The sequence below is a fragment of the Calonectris borealis genome, chromosome 1 (genome assembly GCF_964195595.1).
Source record: "Calonectris borealis chromosome 1, bCalBor7.hap1.2, whole genome shotgun sequence".
NCBI classification, from domain to species: domain Eukaryota; kingdom Metazoa; phylum Chordata; class Aves; order Procellariiformes; family Procellariidae; genus Calonectris; species Calonectris borealis.
In genome coordinates, this window is record NC_134312.1 from 91705735 (window position 1) to 91721195 (window position 15461).

At 48.9% G+C, this 15461-nt stretch overlaps 1 protein-coding gene across 4 annotated transcripts in view; it reads left to right on the plus strand.

The window, feature by feature from the left end:
• LSAMP (limbic system associated membrane protein) overlaps positions 1-15461 on the plus strand; it is a 1022392-nt gene that overhangs the window by 705938 nt on the left and 300993 nt on the right. For 2 of the 4 annotated variants that reach the window (XM_075166906.1, XM_075166925.1), the window contains exon 2: positions 1336-1414. In XM_075166906.1, coding sequence (XP_075023007.1) covers positions 1336-1414 — 79 coding nt within the window. Of the gene's footprint in view, positions 1-768; positions 1415-15461 lie in introns of those variants that run through there. The other 2 variants (XM_075166915.1, XM_075166897.1) reach the window with 2 other exon arrangements.

Below are 15461 nucleotides of genomic sequence, written 5' to 3' on the forward strand. Positions count from 1 at the left end.
GCTGAGTGGAGGGAGGTGGGAAGGAGGCGGAGGGAGGGATGCACAACTGTTTATCTGGTGAGAGGGAAGTCTGAGAGGGGAAAAAGCAAGGTTTGAGGCTGTAGAGGCAGTTGCCAAGAATGCTGCTCTGTAAATCAGCTAGCTTGTGGCTTCAGGCCGCAAAGCCAAGTTGTTTGCACTTTTGGCCACAGCTTCTTTGCCCCCCCCCCGTATTTTCTCTTGTGAATATTGGCCGTATCTTTCTCCATCCTCCCTGTGCCTCCCTCCTGCTCAGCCTCTCCCGGCTGCTCCTGCCTTCTCCTCTCTGCTTCCAGTTCCCCGTTCGCACTTCCCTTCTCCCTCTTTCCACCATCCTTCTTTCTTCAGCCCCCTCTTCCTCTCCCACCCTCTTCCCGCTCTGCCTCTCCCTCATCCCCTTTCCAGCCCCCCTCTCCCTCGGGGCTTCCACCCTCTGCCCTCCGGCCCTCTTCCCTTCACATGCCCCCTCTCCCTGCTGCAGAGCTCCCCTCCCTCCCCTTCCCAGCCGCGGTCCGGCTCCCGAAGGCCCGGCCCGGCCCCTTCCCCGGCAGCCCGGGGCAGCCCCGCTCCCCGGCGAGGGCGGGGAGGGGCGCGGGGGCCGCGGGGCGGGCTGCGCCCCCGGGAGAGGGACGGGAAGCGCCGCTCCCCTCCCGCGCTCGCCGCCGCCGCGGTGCCGAGCTGCCGTCTCACGAGTGAGGCTCCCTCTCCTCCCTCCCTCCCTCCTCCCTCCCTCGCTCCGCCTGGGAAAGTGGGTTAGGAAGGGAGCTCGGGGCTGGGAGGCTGCACAGCCGCGCACTGGAGCGGGACCATCCACTCGCGCAGCCCGGCGGCACAGGACCCGTCTTGTTCCTTTTCCTTTTTTTCACCTCTCTCCATCACTCCAAACGGGTCGATTTAAATATTATTGGTTTTTAATTATTTTGTTACCTGACTTTTTCCGCTTGTTTTTTTTTTCTCTTTCTTTTTTTTTTTTCCTTTTTTAATTGAAGGTTGTGCTTAGAGTTTTTTTGGAAAGCCTTAAAAAAAGAAAGGGAGGGGGGGAAGAAGCCAGCAAGAGACTGAAAAAAGCAAGAGAAAGTGGCAGCTAAGAAGGACTGTGAAATCACCTCCCCTTTCTGGGGCTGTCGATCAGAGCGAGAGTTGTATATTATTATTATTGTTTTTCTTGCTACATCTGTCTTTCCACATACACACGCAGAGAGAGAGACAAGTACAGGCAGTGAAACTCGACGAGACCAGCCATGGTAGCAAGGGCTCAGCCTGATCGGAAACAATTACCGCTGGTCCTACTGAGATTGCTTTGCCTTCTCCCTACAGGGCTGCCAGTCCGCAGCGTGGATTTTACCCGAGGTACCGATAACATCACCGTGAGGCAGGGGGACACAGCCATCCTCAGGTAGGGCATTTTGCCAACTTTTCCTTTTCTATGTGTGTATCTATATTGCTATGTATGCAACATATACACGTGATGCAATATAGACTTGTGTGTGTATGTCTCTGAGAGAGTGTGTGTTATTTTACCTCTCGAACTGCGGTAGCAGCAGCTGCCACAAACAAGCTCTGTGTGTGTTTGTGCTTTAATATAAAAAAATCGCAAAGCTTTTGAAAACCTCTTGCTACCACTCTCCTCTGTGTAGTGCTCTGGATCAAAAGAATTTCAGTAGGGAAAGATCTGTTTGTGTTAGCCAGCTCTCGTGAACGTACATTTTCCACCAGCTCCGCAGTATCAATAGAGAAATCGAAAAGGGATCCAGCTGTGCTTGCCAGATGTTCCATTGATCTTCCCATACTTCTTTTTGTACCTATGCAAAAACTTTATCCCTGGTGCTGCCAGAACTCTTGGGCAAGTTCTTTTGGGAAACTCTGGCTTTTAATTTTATTTACTTATTTTTCTGCCCTAACGGAGGGGAGATGGATACAGTAGTTGAAAAGGCTGGTGAAAAAATGGTGTAAGAGCTCCAACATTTATGAAGCTTGTATCTCGTTCACTGTTGGTGTTGGTTTCTTTGCAGGGCTAAATAAATGGGTGTATGCTGTGCCTTCATGTTTGAGTGGTGGTGATGAGGGTGTCTTTGCACATGAAGCCTTGTTCACAGGCAGTATTGAGTGTTATGTTTCTGTATTCATTGTGCAGGTTTTCTAAAGGTAGTTCTGAGGCTACTTGGGCTTTCAGTTAGGAGCGTCCCAAATAGCTGAAACACAGTCGTCTTTTTCCTGTGGGTTTCTTTTTCAAATTCTGCCTTGCTCAACTTACCTGCAGTAACTTCCCTACTGAAGGAAAATTCTGTGCGTGTGAGCGTGTGCACACACTGTGTATTATGGCTATAAAACTACTGGACGTAATTTAAAATAAGTCTGTAATCTGTATGAGGAGCTGATAGTGCACAAACCCTGAAGCATCAAGGGAGCAATTCCCTAGCAAAGCTAACAGCAGCAGCAAAGTTTTCTTTCTCTTTCTCTGAAATAAATCCTGCTAGATGTCACCAAATGGTCTGCTACATGATCCCCTGTGTCCTGCATCCCTCCCATTTAATGATAGAGGGATATGTGAGCTAGCAAGATGGGTTCAGGGAAGAAGGATGCTAGAAGAGGGATGTGTGTGTGTGTGCGTGTGTATGCCTATCACTTCTCTCAGCTCCCGTGTGCTGGGTTGTTTTGATCCTGGAATATCCGTTCAGCAGCTTCCATTCCCTAGCTCTCCAGACTTGTTAACTCGCATGTAAGATTTATCCACACGGAGTAATAGGATTTACAGAGTAATTCATCTGCCTTGCATATGCGATGGAAGGGGTTTAGATGCGACATGGTAAACACCTAACAAGGGGTGTTGCCTCTAACTCCCGGCTCCTCTCCTCTCCCTCCCACTCACTAGCAATTCATATATCCCATTAACCCTTTTCTAGCAGGACTCCCAGCTGACTTATCCCATTTTTAAAGGCAAATCACTTCCATCAATCATTTGTTTTGGAGGGGCTGCTCAGGCAGATGTTTGCTGGCATATGTTTGGTACACACAGCAGAAGACAAGTCATTAAGCTCACTTGCCCAGCCAGGGGTCACTGGATTTCTATTTCCCACTTAACCTTGGAGCTTTTGAGTTTATCTAGACTCTGTGTGCTAAAGCTGCATTTGCAGCAGAGAGGGCTGAGCGGATGGTGGAAATGGTGCCTGCATGTGCTGCGTGTAAAGCGTTCGTCAGCAAGCTCAACGGGGCTGCATGGCAGAGTGGTTTCGGTGTTTGCGTGTGGAGTGTGTGGCTTGCCAACGTTCTGTCAGGCACCAAAATAAAACACCTGAGTGAGGTGATCCAGCTGTGTCAGCCAGATGCGTGCCAAGTGACACAGTTCGCAGGAGCGGCACACCACCCGGCCATGTAACTGCTTGCCCCGAGCAATACGGTGTTCCTGGCAGGCTGCGTTTCTGTCAGAAGTGACTGTGGCCGGTGCGCAGGCTTTCCCTCCCTCAGCTGCCTTCCTAAGCTCTTTAAGCAGATCTGGCCAACTATATGCTTTCCATGTTTCCTAGGAAAAGCAGCTGTCTCCCCTCCCTTTCCCTGGGACCAATCCCAGGTTTGTGGGACATTTCAGTCCCTCATTCAGAGGAGAGGCAGAAGCCAGGCTGTGCTGGGAGACAGGACTCTGCCACACAAGGCTGGAAGGGGTGAGATTTCCCTCTGTCCCGTACACTTTGGGTCCTGCAGGATGACATTTCATTCCCTCAGTTTTAAAGCAAGGATTGGTTTGCTAGCTTCCCCCTCGCTGTTTTCCCTGCCCCTCCAAAACATAACTCACTTTAAAACAGCCTTGTGTTTGAAAAATTCCCAGCATCTCACTGTTCCTGCCTATAGATCCACTAGTGACAATGCGAGAGGAAGAGCTAGATGGGGAAAAAACATTATATGATCTATATCTATATCTATATCTATGCTCAGAGCAGATCTTTACCTCCACAGAGAGATAGGTAAGAGATTTCTATACAGAGATCACGTCACCTGTCTTTGCTATGCATCTACCTCAGAGGGAAGAGGGAGCGTGCAGCGGTGATTTACCAGTGCCCTTAGCTCCATCCTATCTCTTGAAGGGTCACGAAAATGTAGGAGGGAGAAAAAATTACATGCAGTTGGAGACAATTAAAAGCAATGTACACAGTGACAATATAACTAAAAACATTTTGTTCATGTAAATTGTGGTGCAAATTATTCAGCAAAGCACCGAGGACAGGGTATTCTGAATTATTCTTCTCCTTTGGGGCCTTACACATTTGTATATAGTGTTACACTTGTAGGTGAAGAATGGGTGGGTGGACTGTTCTATGATGTGGAGAAAAATAGTTTATTATAAGCCCTAATGTTCCTGAAGGAAGCCACTCCTCTGGAGCTTCATCTACAGCTTGTACTCAGAACAGAATTATTCTGGGAAGTTTGGGTATGGCTTTTTAAAGCTGTGGCATTTAAAATATTCCCTTGTTATGGACTTTTAAAAAATGTTCCTAACTTTATGCTGGCTCATCTTCTAAATGATCTGGCAGCAGATTTGATTCATTTGTTGGCCTTGCTGAAGGTTGATGACTTTTAGTGAGTATTTGGCATGGGGAAGTTAGTTAGGGAATTGCAGAAAGAGAGAATAAAAATAGCTTGTGATAGACTATCCACAGGGAAAAGGGTAATGATCCGCTCCTTAGAGCAAGGCTGAAAAGGGAGGAGGGGTCTGAAAGCTGCAACAGGTGAGGAAGGCTGAGCAGAGCTTCTGGTGTTTGGCCAGCTACAACTAGAAAGAAAAGAGAGCAGCATGTTTCAAAGATGACACTGTCTATCAGAAAGCCTGTCAGACTTACTAAGGTTTCATTTTTTAACTCTGTCTTCAGCAAGTGAAGAAGGAAACTGAACCTTATTTTGAGTATTGAGAGGGAACTGTGTGCCACAATTCCTGCCGATGTTTTGCTTGCACGATCACAATCATGAGGTTGTCAGGTTTTGTATGCAACTTCCCTGCTTGATGTTAGAAAAAAAGAATCTCCAAACAACAAACACACAAAATATCCCCCAAAACTAATTAAAACGGGAAGAGAAAAACAAGCCCCAACCCCAAATCCTCTTTCTGTTTACCTGCTGCCAGCATCCCCTCCCACCTCATTTTCTCTGCAAGTGTTGGGTGAGCAAAGGCAGGGACCCTGTGCTTTGTTACGCACTTTCAGCCTAGGGAGGGGATGAGAAATAGGAGGACGTTGGCTACGTGGGACATGTGCAGTGGCGAAGGGCAGTTACTGCAAGCTAGGGAGGGAGGGAACTGTGCCTCTGTGTTGTGTTTGGCCCTTGAGATGGGTTAGAAGCAAAATGGCAATGGAGTCCATGCTGTGGGATCAGGTACCTGTACAGTGTGTCAGGGGGAAAGATCAGCTCTCTCAGGAACCATTACAACAGCTCACCCCAAAGTGCCTTTAAAGCACTATTCTGAGGGTGTCAGTGGGACTTGCAGGTTGCCCAGGGCTTTTAATAGTCCTGGCACAAGGGCAGATTTGGTCTTTAATGACTTCTGAAATGGAGCTCATCACTAGCTGGAAGCAAAATGGGGCACATCCCCGTTCCCATCCACTCAGTTATACCAGGACAAATCCACCAAAGCCCAAGGACACTGCCAGAAATACCGCATTTGTCTTTGGGGCAGATTCCCGGTGACTGCTAATAAAGAGGTACAGGTGACTCATACAGGGCTTAAGCTGCTGAGTGCTGCTCAGATGATGCTCAGCCCGCTGGAGAACTGGGATCTCGCCAAGGCCAGAATTTGGCTCATTGTTCTTGAGTTTTTCCAAGCATCAACTTTTCATCAACAATTAAATCAATCTGATGCTGATGCACTGATGAAAACCAACATTTAACTGAGTGTGCAATTTCCATTTTTACCAGGTATTTTTAAATAATATGAAGTTTCAGGATAATAGCACGTTTAGGAACTTCCATCCTAATGGGTACTTAGTTTGTTTGAGTTGCATGTGTCAAAGGATGGGCTAGAATCAAATTACCAGCAGTAATGGTAGCGCTGTTGGTGTAATCCTGCAATATAAGCGTTTTATGCAAACTCTGTTCTTTGCCACCCAGTATTTTGCTGATATTCTACATGTGGAGCTATGCTAGAGGACAAAGGCACCTCAGGCAAAGTAGCAACACAGCATCACAACAAAGTTTATGCCCTATACAGTCAGTTTAAAAGAACAGTAAAAGCTGTTCAGATTACATATATAATTAGCATATGATTTATAACAGGGAGCACTGAGCTGAGCCCTTTGCGAGAAATGAGAATAGGCATGTTCAAAGTTATAATGCTACATAGTAATACAGCCTTGGCAATAAAATTGTAACCTTGATTATTCGTAGTATTGTTGTGGCACTTAAAGGCCACCACCAAGTTGAGGCACCCTTTGTATTAAGTGCCACACGAGCACAGAGTAAGAGAGATCCCCTCTTCCGCAGGGCGTGCGGGCTATTAGCCGGGACGGGCAGAGGCCGGGGGTGGGCAGGAGACGCCCAGAGGTGAGGGGACTCGCCCAGGGTCGCACAGCAGGGCTCAGGCGCACCCAGCCTCGCGACCTATCCATTAGCTTGGGTTGCCTTTCGTCTCAGCCACACAACAACCCAGCAAATGCGACAAACGAGGCTTCTGTAGTACGTCCTCATCTGCGCTGGTATTGACTACAAGACCCAAACACTCTTCTTTTTCTTTGGTATATGCAAAGCCTTCATTATCAAATCTAGTGTACGTGTGTCGAGAGGTATGTCGGGATCTGTGCAAAAGGGGCTGTACTCTGCTGATACTCTCCTTTAAAAAAAAAAATACATAAAAGGAAAAGTATAAATGTAGTAACAGATGATGTTGCAAAACTTCCAGGTCTGGCAGCAGATGGTGCCATTATATGAAGGCACACATGCATATATAGATATGTGAGTGTGTGTGCATACACAAGATAAAGGAAATTGCAATATGTATATGGTCAGAGGCTGGTGATTAGCATCTCTCCTTATACACACACACGTATACACACTATATACATATATATGGTGTGCCCAGTGGTGAGTGGGGCCTTTGTGATACTGTGTTTTCTGCAAAGTGGGACTAACCCATCACAAGCAAAGGTGGAATGGAAATGAGAATCTTTCTTTGGTGAAATTGTGTATGTTTAATAACACTGTATGTATAATTTGCATTCAGAAAGATGGAGGAGGAGAGACAGTATCAGACTGTATGGCTTTAACCTCCTCCCCTGAGTCTGCACACACACTTCAGTTTGCAGCTAAGTACCATATGTTTTCCTACTTAGTTGGCATTAAAATTTATATAGTAGTACATGTTACCTGGAGTGTCTTAGAGTCGGTACCTTTTCCACTCTGCTCCCCTCCCCAGCAGGTCACGAGGAAAGCCCTAGTCTTAAAATAGCTCATAGTTACTGGAATTTGCCATCTCATAACTATAAGTTTTCAAAATATATATTACATGTACCTGCCCTTTATATCCAAACCTGCAGGCATCTGATTCTGACAGAGCTGCGGGGCCACAGCTCACTGCTGATGCAGTGGCGGGGCTTCAACAGGCTTACTGCGAGGCTGACTATAGCCATTTTCATTGAAGACACCTAGTTTTGTTGTCCATCAAAATTCACTCTGGCTTGTGTGAACTCCTGCTCTGCTAGAGTAAGTGCAATGGAGGGCACAAAGGTGAAGTCAGGAATTTACTGAGTTTTCTTTTACTCTTCTCTCGCTGAAGAAGAAACGAACGTGATTTTCAGCTGAATCTGACACCAAAGCATTTGCTTCAGGCTTCAGGCACATCTAACATGTCTGGTTTTATGGTAAGTAATGGGGAACTAATAACGATGAGTTTCACCTCTGCCTAGAAAACAGCTATTTCAAAATAATCTGAACAGCCAATCTCCCCCATGCATGTATATTCCTGCAGATTTTTATTAAGAGCAGCTTGGTTGTGTGGGGGAGGCCGGCTGTGACCCCAGAGTGCCCCCACTGTGCTCGGCCCCATGCAAAGAGACGAGAAATAGCCCTGCCGCAGCTCTATCGATTTCACTGGGGTTGGGCTTTTTCAGCCAGAGCTCACTTGATGGAATGGAGCCCGCTCAGACTGGGCTGCAGTTCAACAGATACTTTGCAATAACACATCTGCATGGGGTTTGGAGGGTGCGTGCTTGCACGTGTGCGTGCGCAAATGTGTCCTTCCCTATGTTTGTTCCTGTTTAAAAACAGAAAGTGTTTTCTTGTGAGTAGTTGTACAAATGTTTGTATACTTCGTACAGTTGCAAGCATTGTATCGGTGAGAGGCAGCACTGCCCGATGGACGGGATAACAGACTGCTTGCTTGTGACTTTTTCTGACTCCTGGGCCTCGGTAACCATCACTAATGCTGGAAGTGTCCTTTGCTTCACTGTGCCTCAGTTGCTACAGCTGTGACGGAAAAAAGCAGCAAGCAAGCAGGATACTGCATCTTCCTCTTCCGAGGCTCAGTGATTAACACTGCGGTAGATCTGGCCAATACCGTCTCTTTCCAGTAGCAACCTGAACCATTTTCGCCACTGAAATTTGCATTGCTGTGGCAGAGGGAAGTAGTGGAAAGCTTCTGAAAAGCAGGGAGGCTTGTTCGTCGCACACACGCTCCCACCCTCCTGTGAGAGGCGAGACATGCCCGAGTGGTTTCTCTTCACAGGTGCTCTCTCTAGGTGGGTTCCTAGAGGAGCACTGGCTTTACAAGGGGGAGGGAAAGGCCAAGCAGGGCTCCAGCTCCCCACGCACCAACCCCTGTGCTGTGCAGCTGTGAAACGAAATAGGGGTGGTCACACAGCTGTGCAGCCACCACTCACACAGCCACTGCAGCCACCCCTCTCAGGGACGTCAGGGTGACCATGCTGGAGATGCACCACTGTCATTGCCCCTAATGTGGTGTGACTGTATGGCGTGGTGTATCAGGGACAACAGTGTCCCATCAGGGGTGGCAATGGTGCTTTTCCAGTGTAGGAGCCCAGGGATACTCTAACCGAGAACCCGACGGTACCTGCTACCGGGCAGCTACCTCAGCTGTCTGCTTTCTCACTCCCTCCATCTCAGGCTGGTTGTCCACCCTCACAGGAGGCTGGGCAAGGGAGACCATGACTCAGAGCTGCACGTCCGTTCACTTTTCGTGCCTCGCTGTGCAAACAAAACCCATGTTGAAATCCACTGGCAGGCAGCATCCATGACTTTGAATAGTAAATACAAATCTCTCCCTCTCGCTCTCCGTGTCTCTCTCTCTCTGTTATTAAGCTGACAGGCACTTAGCCAATTATCCAGTCGTCGTCTCAGCTGTATTTATGGAGGAGGAAGAGACAACGCACACAGCTCTTGTCTTCAGGGCTTCAGCTGAGTCTCCCGTGTGTGCTGTAGCATTTTCCCTTGTGTGAACTGCTTAGGACGCTCAGGGAAAGAAACCAATGAAGGGGATGAGTTGAGGAGAGGGAGGGGGAAGCAGAGGAGAGGAAAGGGGTCTGCTCCCCCAGACCAGGCACGTGTCAGAGCTGCCATTGTTTGCCATTGGTTTTGTGTTTAAATTTGGCAGAGCGCGCGTGCCTTTGTTGCATAAGGTTGCGGTGGATGGGGAATGCGATGGCCGCGAGTACTTGCAAAGTCGTTTTGGCTGTGACAGGGCCAAGAGTCAGGAACTATGCAGCGGCAGACTGTGAGTCTGTGCCTTAAAGTAGGGGGGCCACATGTACTTGGGGACATAGTGTGAATCTTGGAGCCAACAGGCACTGCTGATCCCTGATTGTGCCTAGAACATGTAGCTTGTGCTGGCTCAAGTGTTTACTCCAAACAGCAAAATTTAGGCAAATAGCACTGAAGTGTTCTGTGAATATTTTCATGAATGTTAGAAATGAATTCACTTTGGCTGCAGCTGTGCTTCCTTTGTGTGTGTGCATGTGCATTTTTTTTCTCTCCCCCTTGTGAATAATCTGAGTGGATGAGTTTTCCTTGCCCTGACGTTCATGGACAGAACATTTTAAACAGGTTCATAGCTGAGCAAACAAGGCTCTAGCTGCAACTTCTGCAGCTGAAAATCCCTGGCTGTACAGATTTGCAAGCACGTGCCCCTTCCTCCCCCCCCCAGACACTAACTTTGTGTGTACACCTGTAGTGCTCTTGATATATATTTATATAGGGTGCTGCTTGGGGAGCACTGGACATGGTTCTTATAACCCCTCATCAGAGCCCAGGCATAAAATCAGTCGAACAAGTGAGACGTGGAGCTGATCGCAGCTTGAGCTACAATAATTTATGTGCATGTGACAAGAGAAAATTACCTTTAAACTCTGCACCCAACCAATCAATCTTACAGCAGCCTGTTTTTGCTAGGAAAGGTGCCTCAGGCCAAGCCTATCAAGCTCAGAAAAAGAAAGGTTAAAATGTTCTAACATCATTATCTCTTTCTTTTCCTTTGGAGGAGAGGAGCCACAGTGACAAAGCCTAGCTGACTCCTTCACACCAGCTCCTTCGGAGTGAGCTCCATTCCCATCCCCAGCCCAGATTCCCAACAGGAGTCAGCAGGAATTTGTCCACAGTCAGGCCCCGTGTTCATCTTGTCAGGGAACAGAAAGGAGAGCATGTGACAGTGGGGACCAGGCATAAATAAGCATAGTGGAATTGGAAAATGCTCAAAAGGGGAGAAAAACACCACCACTACAAGGTAGCAACCCCACTGAGTGCTGCGGGTAGCACAGGGACGTTAGGAAACCCTCATCTGCTCTGGGGGGTCCTCTGAGCCTGGAGAAAAGTGGCATTCAGGGAGTGATTACTCCCTGAAAAATTGTTGTCCACTTTCTGCCAAATACAATATAATATGATCTGTAGTCTTCCTCCCTGCAGCTATAGAGCAGGGAGCCTATGCCAGCTGAGGCAGTAGTTTACTGGGGCTTTGTGGGGGAAGGGGCATTTGAGCCCCCCCTCCTCGTATAAGCAGGGGCCCGTGAGCTGTGATTCAGTGGGGCCTGTTTGTCCCTTCAGAGCAGGCAGGTTTATTAGCAGTCCCCTCGAGTCAAAGGATAGGGGAGATTTTAAGCTGCTGGAAGAAGATGGGGAGGGACTGCTGCAGCCCACCTTCCCCCTTTTCCCGCCTGCTGCCGCCTTAGCCTTCAGCGTGCTGGTTGAACAGGGATGGTCCTTCCACAGCCCCCTGCCATTTCTCAGGCAGACTCTGTCCCCTGCCTCCAGCTCCGCAGGCTGGCCCCGCAGACTTACCCTGGCTGCCCCCACTCAGCGGGGCTCTCGTTCCTGACAGCGGGGTGAGGACCTCGGAGCCCTACAGCTCACTGGGCACCCACACCCTTCTCCCCTGCCATGGGGACATCTCCCACCACCTCTTTGCTCCCTGAGCAGCAGAACCTACAGGGACCTCACGACCCCAGTGCTCAACCCCGGCCACAGCAGATCACTCCTTTTTAAGTAACCCCGTTCAGATGCACCGGCTAACTTTCCCTAGCCTGTCACTGCTGTCACCACCCAGTTACCCTGTGCCACCGACCATCGGTGTGGCTGGCAGCACCGCAGAGAGGCAATCGGGGCTGGAGCAAGCTGCTTTCCACAGCCCTTTGAGACATCATGGAAAAATGACGCGCACATCAGCACAGTTGCTGGCACGCACCCACCATACCCCCGCACAGGCGTATTTATCTGTTTCTTGGATTGCGCTGCTATTTAATTGAAATCAGTCCTGGGTGTGGTGGGGCTGAGATGGGGGTGCTGGCTGTGTGCTCAGACAGGCCTTACCCGCGCAAGCGAGTACCTTGTGAATAGCTGACTTCGGGGCCTGTGAACCACGGGCTTTGTGATAAGAAGCTAAGCAAATGCAGCCCCCTCGTAGCGACTTTCCCCCTCAACTTTCCCACTAATGGTGGTTGTCTGAAATGGATCAACTTGTTGATGGGGGGTATGGATAGGGGCAGGCTCCAGGTAGTACTGGCCTCACGTTTATTAAAAAAAAAAAACAACAAAACCAAGACAGAAAGCATAAAAAAGTATGCATAGTCAGATTGCCTTTGTCACCTGTAAGCTACATAAAGCAGCCGTGGTTTTGGGCAGTAAACAGTTCAGGGCAGCATATGGGGTCAGTATCCTTTCGAGTGTGCTAAATGTGGGCAGCAGAAATAGGAGATCTCGTCCTAATGAGGAACAGAAAAGGAGCTACCTCCTTCACCAGCTAGACCCACTCCTTAGGGCCTGTTGTTGTTATACCTACTGCTGAGACCTGGAGTGTGCCCAAAGCCTTGGAGTTGTGCACATGCTGTACCTCATCTGCCTTCCCTTCACTGCCATCCTTGGCTGTCTCTTGCCAGCAAGGAAAGGGGAGAGTGTGTTTGCAGAGATTTGTCCACTGAGAGAGAAAGGATGGATAAGTTCATCAGAGAGACAGAGCTGAAATCTCTCTCTCTCCTGTCTCCCCTCTTGCAAATCACACCCAGCTCTCTCTGCTTGGCACACTGCCCCTTGTTCGATGAAGTTGTCTGTCACATCTCTTCCTTGCCTTCTCCATCTCCTCCCTCCCTCCTTTGCTTTCTCTCTCTGTCTCAATCCATCTCCTCCTCATCCTTCACCCCTCCCCAACACGTGTCCTTATTCCTGACTCCATCCCCTTTCCCCTCTTCCTTTTCTTTCTCTCTCTTTGCTCAACTCTAATCTCCTTTGAATTTCCCTCCCTTCTGGACCTGGGAGCAAGAATGGGGGGCTGGGGGAAAAGCAGAGAAGGATAGGGGAGCACCAGAGTGACTGCAGTGCCCTGGCTCTTCCGCTGTAGATGATAGAGCAGGCTCTGAGCTCTCTTGTTGGGCATGGCCGCTCAATCAGCGCTTTGTATTCAGGCTGGGCCTGCAGAGTATTCCCAGTGTATTTATCTTCTGTTCCTACACAGAATGCCCGGTGCCTATTTGTCTTGAGAGCTCATAGGAAGGGGTGTGTGTGGGAGGGCTAGTAAGAAGTGGGGACTGCATCACCCGTAAAGCTCTTTCTCGTCCTAGCAGGAATGTAGTTGGATGCCTGTTGCACCCCAGTGATATGCTTCTCCTGCTTTCAGTTGCAGCCCAAGTTGGAAATAGAGTGGAAGTAGAGCCCATTCATTGATGAGGCGGTTGACAGGCAAGAGCTGAGGCTGCAGGCTGGTGCGAAAGCCACCTTGCTTCTGTCAGCAGAGGAACATGCTGCAGTGCTTCCTTGGCGTGTTGTGATTCTACTGCTGGAAGTTGGAAGGGGGCAGCTGGGGGCTTTTTCCCCCTCTGTCGTAGCTCTTTCTTGGGTGAGAAGCTTGATATTCCTGCATGATGCTGACGTGGGGTGACACAGATCAGTGCTGGGGTGCAGACGTGAGATTTTCTTGTGCAGGTGGCAAAGGCGGCAGATGCATTTAAAAGACAGTGGTGGTGCAAAGTTATGGAAAGTCTTCGGTGTTCAAAGTGCCAGACCTCTCTGACCTTGAAGAGAAGCAGCAGGTCTTTAGCTTATGAGTTAGGATCGTTTCAGCCAGATTTGTCCGTTGCAGGAGAGGCTTTCCGGGAGCTCTGGAGACAGCCCCACATGTTTGGCAGGGAATTTTAAGATGCTACAGAAAATTAAAGCCAGCTGCTGGTGCTGTAGCAGAGATGTTCCTCAGTGCTGGTCACCCTTTATTATCCTCCTGTGGAACTTCCTTTTTGTGGGACTGGGACTCTGAAGCCGTTGTGAAAACACGCGCATCCTGGCTGCTTTTACACCTAAGGGAAACCTGAGATTGGCATCCGTAATCGGGAGCAGAAGGTGCTGCAGGCAATCTGTCTTTCTAGCACTGCATTAAACCCATTTTAGTTCTTTCAGCTAAATATCAAATTATCTGTCCACCCACACATCCTCCCCACTGCATGCTTAGTGATGGGCCATCTGTAGGACTTTTATCCGGACAAGGGGGTCCACAGGGGTTCTTGCATAACACGCTTCATGCGTATTCATTGGCCTTTAGGGTGGCATTTCTTCCCTTTCTATGCTTCTGGCTGGTCTCCAGTACTGGCGATGAGTCAGAGGCATGCAGGTCTATCCATTTGAAAAGTGTGTCCCAAGGTGGAGAAACATGTGCAGCTTTCTTCTTACCTGAGTTGGGAAGTGGTGCTTAAACGCAGGCCAGGTGGGTCAAGGACCTTGGACGTAGTCAGAGCAGTTAGCCTTTTAAATGCCTTTTTTTTTTCTACCTGGAGTGGAAAAGTGGGAGCAGCATCCAACTCCCAGAGAAGAAAGAAGGAAGGGCATGCATCATTCAGGGTCTTACTGGCTGCCACGTTGTGCTCTGCTCTAGCTGTCTCTCTGCTCCGGGGGTAGCGTTGCCTGCTTCGTGATCACCGTATACACGGAAGTAGAGTCCTGTGTCTATTTGGGGTACTTTATGTTTCTAGGGAGATGCGGACCAGTTGGATGTAGTCCAGAAGAGAGCAGTGGGAATGATCGGAAGTCTAGACAGCATAGTCAGTGAGGAGAGATGGGTGGAAATGGGGCTGTTAGGTCTAAAGAAGAGAGGACTAAGCGTGAGATACAAATAACAGCATACAGGTACATAAGATGCAAAAGGAATGATCTCTTCTGCAGGAGAAGACAAGGAGGAATGGTTTAAGATTGCAGCAAGAGAGACAGGCTGAATATCAGTAAGAACTCTGCAACAGTAAAGATAGCAAAACATTGAATCAAATTGCCGTGGGAGGCTGTGTAGCTCCATCACTGGAGGGCTTTAAGGACAGACTAGACGTGTACGAGGAGTGACAGATGCCACAAATGACGAAGAAGAGCTGATCCATCCTTCACAGAAAAGAACAGACTAGATGGTTCCTTTGGGACTATTCCACCTCTGCTTCTCGATTCTGTGCAGCCTTCAGGCTCAGAGAATGGCAGGACCATAGGCGGAAACACAGCTGAAACGTTCAGAGACGTGCCTCAGCAAGGAGCCAAGTGAACCTGGCCAGAAGGTCCTTACCCATCTCTTCTGCTGTGGCTGCCCTTCTCCCTTCCATCCCAGGAGTGTGGTGCGCTCCAAGGAGTCTGTAGTCAGTGCCACTCTAGTCCAAGCATGTGACGCTTAACCTATCTGGCAAACAGAAGTAGGAATCGGTGTCAAGACTATCCCTAAAACCGATTTTCTTTCAGAGGGACTCAGATCTCTCTCTCATCTGCTGCCTTTGGAGGGCCACAGGGCCTAGAAGATGTTTTACCACAAGTGTGATAGGAAAAACAAGTTGCAGGCTCAGTGTTTTAACCTGGGAAAGTTTGATGATGTTGCTGAATGTTCACCTCATGAGGCTTTGTCAGCATTCTGCTAATGAAATGTCACCTTTCCCTGGTGTGACGTCATCTTGTGCCTTGGGATATGAGCCCATGAGACTCAGGGTCTACCTGAGAGGTGGGTGTGGTACAGT